Source organism: Camelus dromedarius, chromosome 3, assembly GCF_036321535.1.
Source record: "Camelus dromedarius isolate mCamDro1 chromosome 3, mCamDro1.pat, whole genome shotgun sequence".
NCBI classification, from domain to species: domain Eukaryota; kingdom Metazoa; phylum Chordata; class Mammalia; order Artiodactyla; family Camelidae; genus Camelus; species Camelus dromedarius.
Window position 1 is genome coordinate 34,440,088 of NC_087438.1, and position 21,663 is coordinate 34,461,750.

The 21,663-nt window shown below is 34.1% G+C and overlaps 1 protein-coding gene across 2 annotated transcripts in view; it reads left to right on the plus strand.

Moving 5' to 3' along the window:
- The window catches only part of NDUFS4 (NADH:ubiquinone oxidoreductase subunit S4), a 98,285-nt gene that overhangs the window by 20,124 nt on the left and 56,498 nt on the right, over window positions 1–21,663 (plus strand). For both annotated transcript variants that reach the window (XM_031444958.2, XM_010977778.3), the window contains exon 2: window positions 20,344–20,422. In XM_031444958.2, the coding sequence (XP_031300818.1) occupies window positions 20,344–20,422 (79 nt within the window). The remainder of the gene's footprint in view (window positions 1–20,343; window positions 20,423–21,663) is intronic.

Consider the following 21,663-nt stretch of genomic DNA (forward strand, 5'->3'; position numbering starts at 1 on the left):
ATCTATTTCTATTTTGTTATTTTTGTTTTGTTTTTTAGATTCCATGTATAAGTGAAATCATGCAGTATTTGTCTTTCTCTGTCTGACTTATTTCACTAAGGATAATACCCTCTAGGTTCATCTGTATTGCCACAAAGGCAAACTTTCATTCTTATGGCTGAGTATTATTCCATTGTATATATATATGCCATGTATTCTTTATCCATTCATTTATGGATGGACACTTAGTTTGCTTCCGTATCTTGGCTATTGTAAATAATGCTGCTGTGGCATAGGGGTGTGTACATCTTCTTGAATTAGTGTTTCCATTTTCTTCAGAAAAAATACCCAAGAGTAGAATTGCTGGATCATATGGTAGTTCTGTTTTTAATTTGGGCAGGGAGGGACCTCCGTACTATTTTTCATAGTGACTGTACCAATTTACATTCCCACTAACAGTGCACAAAGGTTCTCTTTTCTCAATATCCTTCCCAATGCTTGTTATGTGTTATCTTTTGGATAATAGTTATTCTGACGTTCTTTGAGGTGATATCTCATTGTGGTTTTGATGTACATTTCCCTGATCATTAGTCACGTTGAGCATCTTTTCATGTGTCTTTTGGTCATCTGTGTATCTTTGGAAAAATGTCTATTCAGGTCATCTGCCTATTTTTCAGTTGGCTTGTTTGTTTGATGTTGAGTTGTATGAGTTCTTTGTATATTTTGGATATTAATCCCTTAACAGATATATTGCTAGCAAATATCTTCTCTCATTCAATGGGCTACCTTTTCATTTTGTTAATAGTATCCTTTGCTGTGCAAAACCTTTTTAGTTTGATATAATCCTATTTGTTTATTTTTGCTTTTGTTTCCCTTGCCCGAGAAGACATATCTGAAAAAATATGCTAAGACAGATGTCAAACAGCATACTGCCTGTGTTTTCTTCTAGGATTTTTTATGGTGTCTGGTCTTACACTTAAGTCTTAAATCAATTTTGAGTTTATGTTTGCATATGATGTGGGAAAGTTATCCATTTTGATTCTTCTGCATGTGGCTGTCCAGTTTACCCAACATGATTATTGAAAAAGCTATCTTTCCCCCAATGTATATGTTCTTGCCTCCTTTTTTTGGTAGAATAATTAACAACAAAAATCTGGGTTTATTTCTAGGCTGCCTTTCCTGTTCCACTGATCTATTTTTGTGCCAGTACCATAGTGTTTTGATTACTGTAGCATTATTATATAGTTTGAAATCAGGAATTATGATACCTCCAGCTTTGTTCTTTCTCAAGATTGTTTTGGCCTTTTGGGGTCTTTGGTGTTTCTAGATGAATTTTAGAATTACTTGTTCTAGTTCTGTGAAAAATGCCATTGGTATTTTGGTAGAGATTACATTGAGTTTGTAGATTGCCTTGGAAAGTATGGTCATTTTAACTATTAATTCTTCTAATCCATGAGCACTGTATATCTTTTCATTCATTTGTGTCATCTTCGGTTTCTTTCATCAGTGTCTTACCATTTTCCGAGTATAGGTCTTTTATCTCCTTGGTTAGATTTAATCCAAGGTATTTTATTCTTTTTGCCATGATTGTGAATGGGATTGTTTTAATTTTCTCTTTCTGATAGTTTGTTCTAGTGTATAGAAACACAACAGATCACTATATATCAATTTTGTATCCTGCAACTTTACTGATTCATTTATTAGTTCTAAGACCTTTTTGGTGGTATTTTTAGGATTTTCTATTTATAGTGTCATGTTACCTGCAAAACAGTGTCAGTTTTACTTTTCCTTTCCAATTTGGATTCCTTTTATTTCTTTTCTTGCCTGGTTGATGTGGCTAGGACTTCGAAACTATGTTGAATAAAAGTGGCGAGGCTGGGTATCCTTGTCTTGTTTCTGATCTTAGAGGAAATGCTTTCAAGTTTTCACTGTTTAGTGTAATATTGTCTGTAGGTTTGTCATATATGGCCTTTATTACTGTTGAGGTATGTTCCCTCTATAACCATTTTGTTGAGTTTTATCATAAATGGATGTTGAATTTTGTCAAATGCTTTGTCTGAAATTTTTCTTCAGTTTATACCACACTGATTGATTTGCAGATACTGAACCATTAGTGTCTTCAGGATAAATCCCATTTTATTATGGTGTATGATTCTTTTAATGTATCATTGAATTCTGTTTGCTAATATTTTGTTGAGGATTTTTTTCATCTGTTTCATCAGTGATTTTGGCCTGTAGTTTCCTTTTATCTTTTTAAGTTTTAGTATCAAGGTGATGCTGGCCTCATAGAATGAGTTCAGGTGTATTCCTTCCTCTTCAATTTTTGGAATAGTTTGAGAAGGATAGGTGTTAACTTTGCTTTAATTGTCTGATAGGATTCACCTGTGAAGCTGTCTACTCATGGAGTTTTATTTGTTGGGAGTTTTTTCTTTTCTTTCTTTTTTTTTAGTTACTAATTCCATTACTGTTCTTCAGCCTGTCCATATTTTCTGTTTCTTTCTCATTCAGTTTTGGGAGGTTGTATGTTTCTAGGAAGTTACCCATTTCTTCTAGGTTATTCATTTTATTGGAATATAATTGATTGTAGTAATCTCTTACCTTTTTTATGTCTGTGGTGTTAGTTATAACTTCTCTTTCATTTTTGATTTGGCTCTGTCTCGTACGTGCTTTTTTTTTTTAATGAGTCTGACTAAAGATTTATCTGTTTTGCTTATTTTTTCAAAAAACCAGTTCTTAATTTCATTGAGCTTTTCTCTTTTTTTTTTGTTTTTTGTTTTTTCTTTTTGTCTCTTATTTTATTTATTTCTGCCCTGATCTGTATTCTTTCCTTCTACTAACTAGTTTTTATTTGTTTTTTTTTTTTTTCTAGTTCCTTCAGTTATAAAGTTAGATTGTTTATTTGAGATTTTTCTTGTTTCCTGAGTTAGGCTTGTATTGCTAGAAACTTTACTCTTAGAACTGCTTTTTGCTGTGTCCCATAGATTTTGGATCATTGTTTTCCTTTTTCATTTGTCTTTTTTGATTTCCTCTTTGATTTCTTCTATGACATTTTGGTTGATTAGTAGCATATTATTTAGCAACCATGTGTTTCTGTTTTTTGCACTTTTTTTCCTTACAGTTGATTTCTAATCTCATAGCATTGTGGTTAGCAAAGGTGCTTGATATGATTTGTCTTAAATTTATTGAGACTCAGTATATGATCTATCCTGGTGAATGTTCCATGTGCAGTTGAAAAGAATATGTATTCTGCTGCTTTTGGATGGAGTACTCTATATCTCTTATGTCCATCTGGTCTCATGAGTTATTTAAGGCCAGTGTTTATTGATTTTCTGTTGGGATGATCTTGTCCACTGATGTAAGTAGGGTATTAAAGTGCTATAATATTATTGTGTTACTGTCAGTTTCTTTATGTTTCTTAATATTTGCTTTATGTATTCAAGTGTGGCTGTGTTAGGTGCCTGTATATTTACAGTTGTTTTATCTTCTTGTTTGGTTGGTTCCTTGCTCAATATACAGTGTCTTTTGTCTCTTGTTACAATCTTTGTTTTAAAGTCTATTTTGTCTGATACAAGTATTGCTACCCCAGCTTTCTTTTTGTTTTCATTTGCATGGAATACCTTTTTTTCATCCTTTTTTCTGTCCTCTAACATTTCTTGTGAAGCCAGTTTGGTGGTACTGAATCTTTTAGCTTTTCCTTATCTGTAAAACTCTGTCTCTCTTTCACATCTGAATGATAGCCTTGCCAGGTAGAGTATTCTTGGTTGTAGGTTTTTCCCTTTCATCACTTTGAATATATCCTGCCACTCCCCTCTAGCGTATAGAGTTTCTGCTGAAAAGTCAGCTCATAGTCTTGTCAGAATTCTGTTGTATGTAACCAGTTGCTTTTCTCTTGCTGCTTTTAATATTCTTTCTTTGTTTTCGGGTTTTCCCATTTAATTATAGTATGTCTTGGTATGGATCTTTTTGGGTTTATGTTGTTTGGGACTTTTTGTGCTTCTTGGACCTGCATGTCTTTTTTCTTTCCCAGGTAGGGAAAGTTTTTAGCTTTTATTTGTTCAAATAAATTCTCTGCCCCTTTCTTTCTCTCTCTTCTCACTCTGGGACTCCTGTAATGTGAATATTAGTATACTTGATGTTGTTCCTGAGGTCTCAAACTGTCTTCATTTAAAAAAATTTTTTCTAATCAGCTTGGGTTAATTCTACTACTCTTTGAGTTCAATGTTCCATTCCTCTGTATCATCAGTTGATTCCTCTTAGTGTATTTTAAATTTTAGTTATAGTATTCTTCTGCTCTGTTTGATTCTTTATATTTTCTAACTCTCTGTTAAACTTCTCACTGTGTTTGTTCATTCTTCTACCAAGTTTGTTGAGCATCTTTATGATCATTACCTTGAATTCTTATTTGGGTAGATTGCTTATTTCTACTTCACTTAGTTCTTCTGGGGTTTTGTTCTTTTCCCTTTGTTTGGAACATATTCCTCCATCTCTTCATTTTGCCTAAATCTCTGTTTATTTCTTTGTATTAGATAAGTTGGTTACATTTCCTGATCTTAGAGTAACTAGCCTTATAGGATACATTCCATAGGGCCCAGCAGCATACTCCACTGTGGTCAGCAGACCTTTAAGCTCTAGGGCTGCTCCCACTGTGGACTGCTGTTGTGGTGGGACCAACTACTGTGGGTGCACTGGTTGGCAGGGCTAGCCCCCAGCCTGGTTGGCTGCCAGGCCCTGCCTTGTATGGTAGCTGCTGGCTTGCTGGTGGGCTGGGCTGTGCTGGATCTCTGTGCAGCTAGCTGTATGATGGGGTTTCCAGGACTGGTGTTGGCCTGCTGGTGGACAGGGCTGAGGCCTAGAGTGGCTAGCTCTGGGACCCAGAGAGACTTCAAGCTGTTGCTGCCCCACTTGTGGGCCAGTAAGCCCTTAGGACTAATAGGCTAGAGGGAAGACTCCAAATGTTACTTGACAACAACAGTGTCCTCATAGTAGAATGAGCCTCCAAAATGGCTGCTACCAGCATATGTGTCCCTGGGGTTGGGGAGAGGGAGTCCCAGTTACCTCTTGCCTCTCTGGGAGGCTCTCCAAGATCAGTAAGTGGGTCTGACCCAGGCTTCTTTCAAATTAATGCCTCTGCACTGGAACTCAGAATGTGTGAGATTTTGTGTGCACCACTTAAGAGTGAATTCTGTTTCCTAAAGCCCTCTGGCTCTCCTGTACACAAGCCTCACTGGCCTTTCCCAGCAAGCTGTTCTGGGGGCTTCTTTTCCTGGTGCAGGACCTCTGGGCTGGGTTGTCCAATGTGGGGATTGGACCCCTTGCTGCTTGGGGAGAACCTCTGCAACTGTGATTGTCCTTTCGTTTGTGGGTCACCCATCCACGAGTGTAGGTCAGGCCCTATTACCCATCTTTAGCTGTGGACTATCTTTCGGGTTGTTGTCATAGGTGGTTGGTGTGCCCATGGGTGGAGGTGACTTCAGGGTCATACTACTCCACCATCTTGGCCATACCAAGATTTATACCAGGTTTCTTGTGCAAATTTTATAGTAAATATTGAATTTTTCTCAAATGGTATGAATATCTGTGAAAATATTAACATAATAACAGGCTATTTTCATTAAACTAACAACTGTAGAGTAGTTTAGTGTGTGTGTGTGTGTCTATTTTTATGTAGCCTTTTGTGCTCTTGTGCATATATATCTTGTGTTATGTTCATGAGGTGATAAAGTCTAGATTTTATTTTATGCTACTTTAAAAATTCTGTTTGGATTTCTTTAAACAAATTAATAGATCTGTCAAATTTACAGACATTATTTTTAAAATATACTATATATCAAACTAGTACTGCTTTGCTAACTAGTATAAGATATTTTCAGTTTTTCCTTTATTAATAACTCTTAGAATTAGGTTCAATTTCAGGGTTAAGCTAATAAAAGCTTAAAACTTCTAAATGGAATTTAATTATTAATTTTAAAACTTCAGTTCAAAAATAACAGTATTGATTGTGAATAACTTTTCTCGAAATATATCAGAAGCAGTGCTATTTATTATTTATATTTCATTTAATCTCAGTATCTCTATGATGTTATACCTTGGTTGACTAAAGGTAGACAATAACAAATTCTTATGATGGGAATGGTCTGCTGTGCAGTCAGCTTAGGTAGTAGGTCCTCCATGAACAGGTGATTTACAGGCCTCATGATGAGAATCTTGGTTCACTACTGATAACCAATAGCAGTAGTCTGATGGCAGAACTGGCCAAGTCAGGCAACAGTGTCTTCCACAAAGTGGGAGATCCTAGGTCCAAATGGAGGTCTAGACCTTGAATGTTGTTCTAAAAGTATAGGCTGCTGAGCTTGCTAAATTGTTAAACCTTGTTCAGTGGTGCCCATGCAGTTTTCTAGACAGTCATGTGTTTCAAGTACCACTCATTTCACCAAGGAAAAAAAAATTGCAATCTTGATTTATGCCAATCAAAAAATTCCTTTGTTAAAAATTTTGATAATGGATTTTGAAATTCATGTAACTGCCTACTTCTGGAGAGTGTATATCCCTTTGGTGTAAATTAAAATTAACTTGTACACATTAGATGGTTTTATCAATACTGAAGTTTTGTTTCTTACTTCAGCAGCTAGACTAGCTAACATTTATTGATCCTTGACCAAGTGCCAAGCACTAAGGCTTTATATCTGTTGTCTCAATTAATCCTCACAGTAATCATATGCATTAAATAAAAAATGATCATTACTTTTCAATGTAATATTTTGAATTGATAATGCTGTCATAGAGTTCTATGTATATAAAGTAAATTGTATGTTAAGAGTTTTCCTCTCATCTCTGTCTCCCATCTGCTCATTTACCATGTTCTCCCTACCCCTACAAGAAATCATTGTTAATTAGATTCTTATGCTTGGAAGTTTGTCTATGCATATTCAAGCAAATACATTCTTATTCTTTTCCATTTTTCCACAAATGAAGCATACTGATTGTAATATTTTTCATTTTGTTTTCAATTTTACAACTTTTTATTAAAATCTTCATACGTGCAAGAGAGCTTATAAAGAATTCATAAACCCACCACTTAAATTTAACATTGTACATGTTTTGGATTTTTTGCTAATTTTGCATTTATGTATTAAATGTATATTGATAAGCAGAATACATATATGATTGCATATGCATATATATGTATATGAGAAAAATGCACATACAGATACGATCTTTATTATTTAAGCTGCTTGAAAGTAGAGTATAAATTCATGGTACTCCATCCCTAAATACTTCCATTTCTAAAAATAAAGTGTTGCCAGTCAGTGAAGGATTTTAAGCAAAAGAGTGACATGATAGGATGTAATTGACTGATGTGGAAGATGCCTTTAAGGAAAATAAAGCTAGAGGCAGGGAGGCCAATTAAATGATTGTTGTATTAGTCCAGGTGAGAGGGAAGAAGGACAGAAGTAGAGCAATGGATTTGGTAGTATTTTTTGATTAATTTGACAGAAAAAGAGGTTAGCTGTTTACATTTCTTAGAGAAAATCTGAAAAAGATGTGTTCGTTAATCCTTTGTAGGGTTCCATTTCCTCGCTTGCCACTAGATGAACTGGTCTCATCTGTTACTGGGGAAAGAAAAGAACATTTAGTTCTCTGTACACCAGATACTGCATGTCAGTTATTTAACATCTTACTTAATTCTGACAGTCATTCTGTAAGGTATTATTATCCTTATTTTTTCAGATGAGGAAATTAAAGTGCAAAGTTGTGAAGTAATTTGTTCAAGATCATATTCCTCAAGTGGCAGATCTGAAATTTTAACATGGGTTTAACTAACTGCAGTGAATACATTTCTTTTTCATTGTTTCTTTGTTCATTCTCATTGTTACATGAAGTTAAAACATTGAATCAGTATAAATATGAATGTTAGTGATTTTTTTCTTCTGTGTATTTGTAATTATTCTTAATCATATAATCATCTGCCTTTGAGCAATAGTATGTCCAAGAGGGCCAGATTTCCTGATGGACAGGCTCATCTTTGAAGAGTAAGCAACACCTACCAACTGGCTTTCTCTTTCATGTAACATTGCTAGATGGTGAATGCTAGTCTGTTCAACTGTCATGTCTTATAATTCAAGCATATTTTCTGTGATCAAACTTATTTTAAATATATTTATGATTCAAATATAGTCCCAGTGGATTTATGACAGTTAGAAGTTTTAAAGTAAAACATTCTTAAATTGATGCAAATAAGCAACAAGTTAGAATACTTCAAAGTGAAGATAAATGAAGATACAATACATAGCCTTTTTTAAAAAAAAATTAAGTGAGCTGTCCATGATGAAATAGTAGCATTAAAGTCTGGTGTGAAGCCAATCATATAATGGCTTTTTGACCCCTCCCAAGCTTTGGAGGCATAAGAAGATAAATTATGTTGCCCTTAAAGACCAAAAATGTAGTTGTTTTTTTTAAAGTGGCATCTAGATCCACTTGAAAATAATGAACTCTCCATCTATAACATTTCTAACCTCAAACAGGCAATGTAAAACAGACATTGTATAACTTAAGTTCTTACATGGCATTCCTTAGAAAAGTAAATGAATAGAGAATTTCTTATCAAGCTGTATTAGGATAAGGATACTAAACCAAAAAATTTCTGTGGCTTAAAATAGCAAGGATTCATTTCTTGTTCACGCTGCTTGTCCCTTGTGGGACAGCTGAGAGCTCTACTCCATTTGTCCTCCCTTGGGGACCCAGCCTAACGTCAGTTCCATTCCTGTTCCATTGGCTAAAGTAAGTCACATGCCCACACCAACTTCACAGATGGTGGTGAAGCATACTCTCACCATATGCCTGGAAGGAGAACTGGAATATTGATGCACTGCTGTAATGAGTGACATACAAGTCTCATGAGAAATGTAGAGAATTATGCATGGCTGATTAGTAAAATTTTTTTTTCCCAAAGGATGCTAAGTAGTTCTGAAGTAATACTATTGTGATTGAATTAAGGATCTTGATGCTATAAGGTGAACCAGGTAAATAACTGAAAGTGTTCAGTACTTACCTTACTAGAGGAGTTAACTAGTTCATCTGGACTTGCTTTTCCTTGTATTTTGTCCATTAAATTTTCATAAATATAGTTTAAAATATTTGCTGTTATGTATTTGTATCATAAACCTATTAGTGAAATGATTCAAAATTATCAACTATTTTTATGCAAAACATGTTGAAAATAATGGTGTCAGTGCAATGGTATGAAAAATCACAAAGGTGGTATTTGGTATTAAGTATGGAACAGAGTATTACTTATTTTGTATTCCATAGACAAGCACTCTAAGTTTTTTAAAGTGTGTAAGTTTGGAAAAACTGCGTGAGACAGTACAAATGAATAATCTTATTGAAGTTCAGTGACTTCAATTTTGCCTTCTAAAAATTTGTGAAGACATGAGTGATTAATATAAAGAGAGTATTGTGCATACATACATGAAGAGACTTTCCCTAGGCAAAGCTATATATCTTCAACTTTTGACAAATTTTTGTGCTTATGTGTCTCTTTATTGGTGGTGTAAAGTAGGGTTCAGCAGTTTCTTCACAAGGCATATTTTTTAAAAATTATAGAATACATATAATACAAAATTTACCATTTGAACTCTGAAAGTGTGGTTCAGTGACATTAAGTACATTCATGTTGTTGTGAGACCATCACTACCATATAGCGCCAGAACTTTTTTCATCTTCCAAAACAGAAACTGTACTTGTTAAACAATAACTCTTCATTATTCTTACTCTCTAGCCCTTGGCAGCCACCATTCTATTTTCTGTCTGTGAATTTGACTACTCTGGGTACTTCATATGATGGGAATCATGCACTGTTTGGTCTTCTCTGACTGGTTTATTTTCATTTAGCATTTCTTCTGGGTTCATCCCTGTTGGAGCATGTGAGCATGTGTCAGAATTTTCTTTCTTTTTGCTTTTTAAGGCTGAGTTAAGTTTCTTTGTTCATATATACCACATTACTCTTAATCCGTTCATCCTCCAGTGGACACTTGATTTTCTTCTGCCTTTTGGCTACTATGAATAATGCTGCTATAAACATTGGTGAAAAAATACCTAGGTGAGTCCCTGCTTTCAGTTATTTTGGATGCATAGCCAGAAGTAGAATTGCTGGATTGTATGGTAATTCTGCTTTTAATTTTTTTGAGGAATTGTCACGCTGTTTTGCATAAACCTATACCATTTTACATTCTAACTAGTGGTTTCAATTTCTCCACATCCTCGCCAACACTTTCTCCTTCTTCCCATCTTTCCTTCTTCCCTTCCTCCCTTTGCCATCCTAATGAGTATGATATCGTATCTGTTGGTTTTGTTTTGCATTTCTCTAATAATTAGTGATGTTGAAGATCTTTTCATGTGCTTGTCAGCCATTTGTATATCTCCTTTGGAGACATGTCTATTCAAGTCCTTTGTTCATTCTTTAATTGAGTTGGGTTTTGTTTTGTTATTATTTAAGTAGTTCTCTATATATTGTATGTATTAATACCTTTTCAATAAGTGATTTGCAAATATTTTCTCCAGCCCATTTCTTTTTTCCACTAAATTACATTCCATTGTATGGCTCTACCACAGTTTATCAGTTTTCCTATTGAAGGACATCTTGGTTGCTTCCATTTTTTGGCAATTATGAATAAAGCTGTGATAAACATTCTTAAGCAGATGTTTGTATGGACATATGATTTTAGTTCAGTTGGGTAAATCCTAGCAGCATAGTTGCTGGATTGTATGTTGAGACTTTGTTTAGCTTTGTACAAATCTGCCATACTGTCTTCTAAAGTGGCTGTACCATTTTGCATTCCAACCTGCATGAATGAGACTGCTTCTTGCTCCACATGCTTGTCAGTATTTGGTGTTGTCAGTTTTTTGGGTATTAGCCATTCTAATAGGTATGTAGTAGCATCTCATCGTTGTCTTAATTTTCAATTCCCTAATGACATAAGATGTTGAGGCACCTTTTTGTTTGCTTATTTGCCATCTGTATACCTTCTTTGGTGAGTTGTCTGTACAGATCTTCTGTCCACTGTTTAGTTGGATGGTTTTCCTATTGCTGGAATTTTAAGAGTTCCTTGTATATTGTAGATAAAAGTTCTTTATCAGATATGTATTTTGCAAATCTTTTCTCCCATTCTGTTCTTGTCTTTTCATTCTCTTAAAATGTCTTTCATAGAGCAGAAGCTTTTAATTTTAATGAAGTACAACTTAGCTATTTTTTTCTTTCACAGATTGTGCTTTTGGTGTATCTGAAAACTCAGCACCAAACAAAGATCACCTAGGCTTTTCTCTTCATATTCTTCTTGTAGATGTTTTGTTGGATTTATCCCTAAGTCTTCTTTATTTTTTGGTGCTAATGTAAATGATAGTGTTTTTAATATCAAATTCTAAGGTTTTTTTTCTGCTGGTTATGTAGAAAGCAATTGACTTTTGTATATTAATATTATATCCTGCAAATTGTTGTTTTTTAATTACATATTGGTTCCAGGAGGTATTTTTCCATTCTTTGGGATTTTTCTATATAGCCAATGATGTCATCTGCAATTTTTATATCTTCCTTCCCAATATGCATACTTTTCATTTCATTTTCTTGTCCTGTTGAATTAGCTGGAACTTCAGTACAATGTTGAACAGGGATAGCAAGAGGAGATACCGTTGCTTTTTTCCCAGTCTTTGGAGAATTGTCTAGTTACTCATTATTATGTTAGTTGTAGATTTTATGTATATATATTTTTATCCAATTGTGGAAGTTACTCTCTATTCTTAGTTTGATGAGAGTTTTTACCCATTCATGAAATGTATTTTCCTTTAGTTCAAAATATTTCAGAATTTCTCTTGAGAATTCCTCTTTGACCCATAAATTGTTTAGAAGTATGTTGTTTAATTACCAAATCCAAATACAGTTGACCCTTGAACTACATGGGGGTTAGGGGGCTGACACCACACGGGTTTGAAAACTCACATATAACTTTGACTCTCTTCAAACTTAATTACAAATAGTCTACTGTTAACCAGAAGCCTTGTCAATAATATAAACATTCAATTAACAGATATTTTGTATGTTGCATATATTGTAGACTGTATTCTTACAATAAAGTAAGCTAGAGAAAAGAAAATGTTATTAAGGAAATCATAAGGGAGAGAAAATACATTAATAGTACATACATGTATTCATTGAAAAAAATCCACGTATATGTAGACCTGCATAGTTCAAACCCATATTGTTCAAGAGTCAACTGTAATTATGGGTTTCCCAATTTTTTGTTACTGATTTCTAGCTTAATTTCATTGTTGACTGAGAGCATACATAGTATGATTTTTTAAAACATTTTTCAAGGTATGTTTTATGGCCCGGAATGTGGTCTATCTTGGTAAATGTTCCACGTGAACCTAAGAATGTATATTCTGCTATTGTTGGATGAAGTATTCCGTAGATGTCAGTTAAATCCAGTTGATTGATGGGGCTGTTCAATTCAGCTGTATCCTTACTAATATTCTGCCTAGTGGCTTTGTCAATTACTAAGAGAGTATTGAAGTCTACAACTATACTAATGGATTTCTTTGTTTCTTCTTGCAGGTCTTTCAGTTTTTGCCTCACATATTTTGACATGCTCTTGTTTGGCATATACACCTTCAGGATTCTTAATGTCTTCCTGGAGAATTGACCCCTTTATGATGAAATAATACTCTTTATTCTTGATAATTTTCCTTGTTCTGAAATTTGCTTTAAGATTAATATAGCTACTGCAGTAAGATTTGATTGCTGTTAGCCTGGTATATCTTTCTGCATCTCTTTACTTTTAATCTGTCTGTGTCTTTATATTTAAAATGGATTTTCTTTCAGGAAGCATATAGTTGGGTCCTGGTTTTTTTCATTCACTTTGACAAATTTTCTCTTCCAATTACTGTATTTAGACCATTCTTATTTAAAGTAATTATCAACATAGTTGATATTAATGTCTACTATGTTCATATCCTATGCTTTACTCTTCCCTTTTTTTGGGTGGTTTTTGTCTTGGTTTCTAAGAATCCTTTATATATACTAGATAATTAGTCTTCTATCTACTGTGTGTGTTATGCTTATTATCTCTGATATGTCCTTTATTTTAATTTAGTTTGTAGTGCCTTCTGTTGTTCAGAAGTTATTTTTCTTTCAGTTTGTGGGTATTGTATCTTGATTAAAAAAACTCTTTTATGTTTTATCCCAGTAACTTACACATACAACACAGTATGTGTGTGTGTGTTATTAATGCATCTGGAATATCTTGGTATATGATATAACTATTTTATAAGAGGATTTAAACATTTTTCTTCCATGAAAGGATAGCCAGTTATCTCAGTATCATTTATCGAATATTCTAGCTTTGCACCACTGATTTAAAATTGCACTTTTATTATATAATATGTTTACAGATCTACATAATTTGTTTTTGTACTCTGATCTGAGCTATTTATTTGATCTATATGCTTGTGCTCATGCTTACACCATGATATTTTAATTATTGTACCATATTAATTGACAAGACAAATCCTGCCTTATGCAAGCATGCCTCATTTTATTGTGCTTCACTTTATTTCACTTTGCAGATACTGCACTTTTTATAAATTGAAGCTTTGTGGCAACCTTGTGTTGAGCATGTCTGTAAGCACCATTTTTCCAACAGCATTTGCTCACTGTGTGTCTCTGTCGCATTTTGGTGATTTTTCCAATATTTCAAACTCCTTCATTATCATTACATTTATTACTGTGATCCCTAATGCTACTACTGCAAAAAGAATATGACTTGCTGAAGGCTCAAATGATGGTTAACATTTTTTAGCAATAAAGTATATTAAAATTAAGGTATATACTTTTTTATTTTTTAGATATAATGCTATTGCACACTTAATAAGCTACAGAATTGTGTAAATAGAACTATTATATGCCCCAGGAAACCAAAAAATTGTAACTTGCTTTATTGCTATATTTGCTTAATTGTAATAGTCTGGAACTGAACCTGCAATATCTCCAAGGTATCCCTGTAATTGTTTTTCAAAATTTTCTTGGTTATTTCTTGTGAATTCTTTTCTTCCTGATAAGAATTACCTAATTTTATAAAAATTCTGTTAGAATTTTCATTATTATTATATTTAATTTGTAGATTAATAATTGGCATCTTTATGGTAATTTGCTTCCAGTTATTTACAAAACATGCCAAAGTATAGCAACTCAATTCCTTCCTTTAAGGCATTCTAAACCAATAGAGTTATTCTTTAGTGTCCAGTATAGCTTAATGATTTGACTTCCCTAAATATGAACTTTTCATATCTTTGATGTGTTTTGTAATATAATTACTATCATCATCATGACGTATATATTTCTTATTCTCTTTATTTTAGCCTTATGTATGTTTATTTTGATTTCCTGTTGGTATAAACTTGGGTGTATTTCTTTCTCCTTTATAGTTTCCATCATACCCTCCAATTTTTTTTGTTACCACCCTTTGAAACCTTGCCCACATTCCCTTTCTTATTACTCTTCAATTCCATTCCAAAGTCTGGTATGTGAGCATAATTACCCTTGTCCCTCTTGCACAAATCTTTCCTTAGTCTGTTGGATGACTCTCAAAGGATTAGTTTAAGGTTTTGGCTTGAGTTGTGTCCAGAGGCACAACTGCTCTTAGTTCCTGCAACAAATTCTACCTGGCTCAGAAGAATGGGAAAAATACCTGTGAGCAGAATATTATGATTTTTACTGACTTGATTGGGTGAACATTTTAAGATAGTTTTAAGTACTGTAGGTAAAGATTAGAAATTATTGTACTAAATCTGAATTAAAATTAAATAACTTGTTTTATGAATAGATTGTAAGCTATCTCCACTGTTATTTCCACTGAATTTAACCAAAGCATTTGTAGGACCTTTGTCTTCTCTTTTACCCCATATATCTTCCCAGCATACTAAAATGGTCTCTTGACCTCTGTTTTTCCCATTAACAATTAGTTCTTTCTTGTTTCTGTCCAACGAGTACAGTATGATGAAGAGAGTTTAAATTTTCTCTATTGAGAAAATTCAAGATCTTGAAAAGCTTCAAGATCATCAGCTTGAAGGTGATTGACCCAAATATCAACATACTTTAAGTGTGAGATAATTATTGTGGCATAAAGTATATGGATATATTATTATGTTATTATTTCAGTTAGAACTCATAGTAATATTTCCTTAAATATTTTAGTTTGGAACGAAACATTTTTTGATTTAATGTGAATTTGGATTAATTCAATTTTGTAGTAAATTGACAACAAACATAATTGGGTTTAATCAAAAGGCTGAGGATTAATTGATTTTTTAATGATGTCTATAAGATTAGGGATTTTACTTTGTCTAGAAGTCCAGTAGATTATTTCTGGTCCCTGGAAGTTATTGGTTCAATTTTAATGTTTGTAAAACCATATTCAGTTATTTTTAGGGATGTTTTTGTTATCTATAGTTGAACACAAACTACCCCAATACTCAATTGCTTAAAACAACAGCAGTTATTTGTTTTACTCATAAATCTGCAATGTGGTCAGGGTTTGGCAGGGAAGCTTATCTGTACTTCATGTGATGTCTGCTGGGATGGCTCAACTTGGGCTAGAGGATCCATGTCTAATATATCACTCACATGGCTAGCAAAGTGGTATTTGCTATTGATTCCTTGTTGCATGGGTCTTTATGGGGCAGGTTGGACTTCCTCACAATATGGCTGGGTTCCAAGAGTGAATATTCCAAGAAACAGTGTTCTAAGAGACACAAAATGGAAACTGCCAGTTTTTAAGGCCTGAGCTTTGAAACACACATAGCCTCATTTCTGTATTATATTGATCAAGGAGTAATAAGGCTTAGATTCTAGCAATAAGGAACATAGACCTCCAGCTTTGATGGGAGGGAGGAGTGTCAAAGAAATTTGGAGCCATGTTTTCAAACTGCTGCAATGACATTCTTAGTTGATAAAGTTAATTTGCTTCAAAGGGAGAATAGTGTTAGTACTTGGAGTCAGTAATATGCTTTTTATTCAGATACTATTTTCCAGTGCAAATAGTTTATTTTTATGTTTTAACCATTAAGGCTTTTTGAAGAGTATGTTTTGAAGTATCAGAAACAATACTTGCAAGATGTATGTGAGGAAAACTACAAAACTCTGGTGAAAGAAATCAAAGATGATCCTAATAAATATACATAGATAGCATAGTACCACTCAAAACCTCAGCAAGCTACTTTGTGGATATCCAGAAACTGATTCTATATCAAAAGGCAAAAGGCCTAAAATATTCAATATAATAGTTAAGAAGAGTAACAAAGTCAGAGGACTGACACTGACTTCAAGATTTGGTACACAGCTACATTAATCAAGACAGTATGGAACTGGCAAAAGAATAGACAAATAGATCAGTGGATAGGATTGATAGCTCAGAAATAAGACTCCTGAAATATAGGTGACTGATATTTGAGGAAGGAGCAAAGACAGTCAAATAGAAAAAAGATAATCTTTTTAATAAGTGGAACAGGAACATAAGCACATTCCAAAAAAAAAAAAAAAGAATCTACACACTGACCTTACACTTTTTACAAAAATTAACTACTCAACGTAGATCAAAGATTTAAATGTAAGGAGCAAAACTATCAAACTTCTAGAACATAAGAGAAAATTTAGGTACCTTGGTTTGGTGCTGAGTTTTTAGATACAACATAAAAAACATCATCCATAATAGGAAAAGTACTTCATTAAAGTTAAAAGCTTCTGCTCTGTGAAAGACACTTTAAGAAAATGAGAAGACAAGCACAGAGTGGGAGAAAAGATTTGCAGAACACATATATGATAAAGGACTTTTATCTGTAATATACAAAGAAGTCTTAAAATTCCAACAGTAAGAAAACAAAATTCAGTTTAAAAAATAGGCAAGAGACACCTCACCAGAGAAGATATGTAGGGGTAAATAAGCAGATAAAAAGGTGCCTCAACATCATATGTTATTAGGGAACTGAAAATTAAAACAACAATGAGATGCCACTACACACCTATCAAAATAGGTAAAAATCTAAGAAACTGACCACACCGAACATTGCTGAGAATGAAGAGAACCGGAAGACTGATTTATTGCCGGTAGGAATGCAAAATGGTACAGCCACTTTGGAAGACAGTTTGATGGTTTCTTACAAAGTTAGGCATAGTCTTAACATACAGTCCATCAATTGTGTTCCTAGGTATTTACCCAGAGAGTTACAAACTTATCTCCCCACTAAAACCTGCACATGTATGTTCTTAGCAGAAACAGCCCAAATGGTTATCATTAGATGAATGGATAAACAAATGTGGCTGATACGCTTTTGAAAGTTCTAATTCCTTAAACTTAACGAAAAACATGTTATGAGCTGAGTAGTTACTACATAGTGTTTTCATAGGGGATGATTAAATTTGAACTATAATCAGCTCCACCTATTAGAGTCACATAGATTCATCACTAGAAAAAACTAGAGCAACAAGCCCTCATTTTACAAATTTACAAAAGTGAAATTGAGATGTGGAGAGATTAGGTGATTTGCTCATAGACACACAATAAAGTAGTAAAACAAGAATTAGAAATCAGATCTCTTTTTATCTATTTCCAGGATATCTTATTTTCTTACAGGAACCTTATACAGAAAAACTAAATAGATTATACACTCTAATAATGATAATTGATAATAACAGTCACAGTCTTCATAGTTTGTCCTTTGGGCTCAGAATTAAGGTTGGCACTTAAGAAACCTGGAAATGTGAACAGGCCAGTTAACAAAACAAATGGGTGGACAGAAAGCAAGCTCAGGAGGCCAGTAACATTTTTAAGTTTCTTAAAAATGGGTACTAAATAGCAAAATAAAATTACCATTTATTTACTAATCATTACATAGTAATCATTCCTACATGTACACTTAACTTCCTAGCATTATGATACATGGTCTAATAAAATATGATTGTTAGTATTTTGACAATTTTTACTTTTTCTGTTGCTGCTGTGAATGTTTGAGGCCCTGCTTTTCAATTATTTTGGCTATATACCCATAAGCGGAATTGCTGGTCATATGTTAATTCTGTTTTTAATTTTTTTAGGAACTGCCATACTGTTTTCCACAGCAACCACATGATTTTACATTCCCACCAGCAATGCACAAGTGCTCCAATTTCTCCATATTCCACCAACACTTACTTTTTCATAATCATCCTAGTGGTTATGAAGTGGTATCTCATTGTGGTTTTGATTTGCATTTCCCTAATAACTAGTGATGTTGAGCATCTCCTCATGTGCTTATTGGTTATTTGTAGATCTTTGGATCAATGTCGATTCAAATCCTCTTTCCATCTGTAGTTGGGTTGTTTGGTTTTTTGTTGTTTGATTCCCTCTTTTGAAACTCATTATTCTTACATACTGATTAGTAGGAGCTTTCATACCTTTTTTGGGTATTGATCCTTTCCTGTTTTGTGTTGTAAATAATTCTTATTATCTGTCTTATTCTTCATTTATAATATATTTGGTTTAGAAGTTTTAATGTCATTTAATGTCATTCTGTCATTTTTCCTTTATGTGTTCTAGGTTTTATATATTGCTTAGTAATTTTTTTTTTTTGATAAAGTGAAAACAAGTTTATTTAGAGAGATAAACACTTCACAGAGAGTGGGGTCTGTCTCAATCAGAAGGGATAACGGCTTAGAAGATACACACTCCATAGGCAGAATGTAGGCCATCTCAGAAAGGTGAGAGGAGGAGAAGCTGAGAGGTGTGGGGTGTTTAGTTTAAAGTAAAAGTAGATACACACTCTATAGACAGTGCAGGCCATCTCAGAAGGCAAGAGAGAGAACAACCATGAGGTGCGGAGTTGTTAGGTTTTATGGGCTCGGTAATCTTATATGCTAATGAGTAGGAGGGTTATTCCAACTACTTTGGGCAGAGGATTTCCAGGAAACACCCCTCCCCTACTTCTTGACCTTTTATGGTTAGCCTAGGAACTGTCATGGAACCTGTGGGTGTGCCATGAGGCTCAAGGTCTACTGGAATGCGAATCGTCCACCATCTTGATTCTAACCAGTTTGTCCTGTCCTCAGTTGCTGTGTCATTCCTTCCGTGGCTATGCCCTGCTCCCTTTCATCCCACTTCATTCCCCCATCAGAGATTTTACTCCCATAATCTTATGTGGGTGCAGAGGGGCGACAGTCAGTCTTCTGTAGCTACTTCAGGGCTGAGTAGGGGCATAGACCCTGCCTGTCAGGGAGTAAAAACCTCTGGATGTCTTATTTAGGGGTTCCAGGGGCAGGACAGCTTCTTGTTTCGAATTAGATGGCAAGTATGGGCTGGAATCCTCAGATAGCTGTCATCTTGATGTGGAACCATTGTAACTGCTTCCATAGCTTTCTTATGAATCTTCTTGAAGATGAAACATTTTTGCAACAGCACCAGAGTACAATAATAACTGTCTATAAATGACAAAAGACTTAAAAATGCACAGTTAACAACTGATTTCAATGTAATCGATGAAGAAACTTGGTCGCAATCACCAGAATTACGACTGATTACACTTAACACACCAAATAACCCTAGTTAATTTAATATTTATCTGAGATGCCTCCGGGTTCCTCCACAAACCTTCCACAACTTTCTGTATCCATATTATTTTGCATACTATTTTGTCCCTTATTTTCTTTTTCATTCAGAAGCAAAAAGCTTTAGGAAAAAATCTTTTCTTCTCCCTTAACAAAATGTAATTCAGACTTTCTTCAATTCTGTGAATGGGATACAGAACTAAACCAATAACATTAGTTAAAATGATCATACTATTCATTCCTGTTTAAACTACTTTTGTTTTGAAATTAGAGAGGAGAAACTTTTTGTTAGCATTATACAATTGAATTCTGCCACTTTTGCTTTAGTCCCTTAAGAAAATGAGATTTTTCTTTTTCTTTCTGATGCCATCATTTAGGAATCAGCATTCCAGAAGAGTTGAGATAGCTTTGTATTTTTCTTCCTTGTAGTGACAAACTAGCCACTGTACACTCATAGAGAGCAGTACAGTTCTTGTAACTGGCAGCCTTTCTATGACAGAGAGCCTATAGACTGACATAAAGTACAGCCTGTTGTGAACTGTCAAGTGAGAGTCTGCCAAAAACTCAGCAGACAGAACTAATTGGGGGAGAAAAAGGATTTTTGTGCCCTCTTCTCTTTCTTTCTATTCTTTTCATTTTGTAAGACAGATATTGTTAAAGTAGCTGGCTTATGTAAGATTTGTCTGCTTCTCTTTTCTCATTGCATGGATCATTTTTTAACTTAAAGTCTTGCACTGCAGGTTGGTGAGCACTTCCATGTGGAGGCTGGCACAGGACCAAACTCGAGACATGCAACTCATAACAGTTGATGAAAAATTGGTAAGAATTTTCGACTGTACACTGCTAGGAGTCAGCCTTTGGGGTTATTTTTGTACAACAGATTTTTCGGTATAGTGTTCTGGGTTCTCAGAAAGTGATTGGAATTTGATTTTTTTAGATTGTGTATAAATTGTAAGAAGAAGTGTTCATCACTGAAATACAAAGATAATTTATATTAAGCATTATACAGAAATATTAAGTCAAATACAAATATTAAGAAGTTGAAAGTACAGAAGTCTTCCATTTTTGTGGCATGTGTAAGAAATCAGAACATTCTTATTTTTGTAGTGAATATATTGTTCTTTATTTTCTCAGTTGCACTCAAGTTTAAGTTGTAAGACGCCAGTACTATCTAAAATTAAAATTAAGGGTGTTGGGTTTTTCTGGAACTGATAATTGTTACTGTGTGCATATATGTGTGTACACACACACATGTACACATCCCATTTCTGCATTATACGTGAGAGATTACAACTAGCAACAAATGAATGATGTTCTATTAATCAGCAGCAGATAGAATTTTGGTAGTGGTCATGTAAAATTTTTCAATGTGTGATGTTACTTTAGATGCAACTTGTTATTTATGCTTATATTACTCAAATTTTGTAAAGTTTCTAAGACTTCTAGTAAAAACATGTCATAATATAAATATGCTTTTCATTTTGTATCTGGTTAACAATGATCATGTAGATGGGTGTGTTAACTACTCCCTTTCTGATTGTTGTACAGTCTTTTGTCACTTAATTTTGAGCCTATAACCATAATTTAAATAATAGATCACACTTAAGTTTCTATTTGCATCATTAAATATAAAAACAGATAAATAAACAGGTAAGTAAACAGATAATTTGGAAGGCTGGCTCTTCTTAGGGCTGGTTGGTTTTATCTTTAAATTGTCTCTTAGATCTGTCTACTGACCTTGCCATCCTCCTAGTCTAGGCTACCATCATCTTTCACCTAGTTTGCTGCAGTAGTTTCTCAGTTGATCTCCACAGATACTTTAATCTTCCTCTAATTCATTTTCCACAGGATAACCAGAATAGTCTTATTAAATGCTGGTTGTGTCATCTTCTTGTGTAAAATCCTTTGCTGTTTCTTACTGACCTAAGAGTAAACATTAAAATCCTATCATGGCCTTTGAGGATTTAACTCCTGCCTTTCTAAGCTTATCTTGTACCTCTGTCTTTCATACTGTGTGCTCCAGCCACACCAGGCCTGGAACTTGCTGCTCTTTCCTGCTT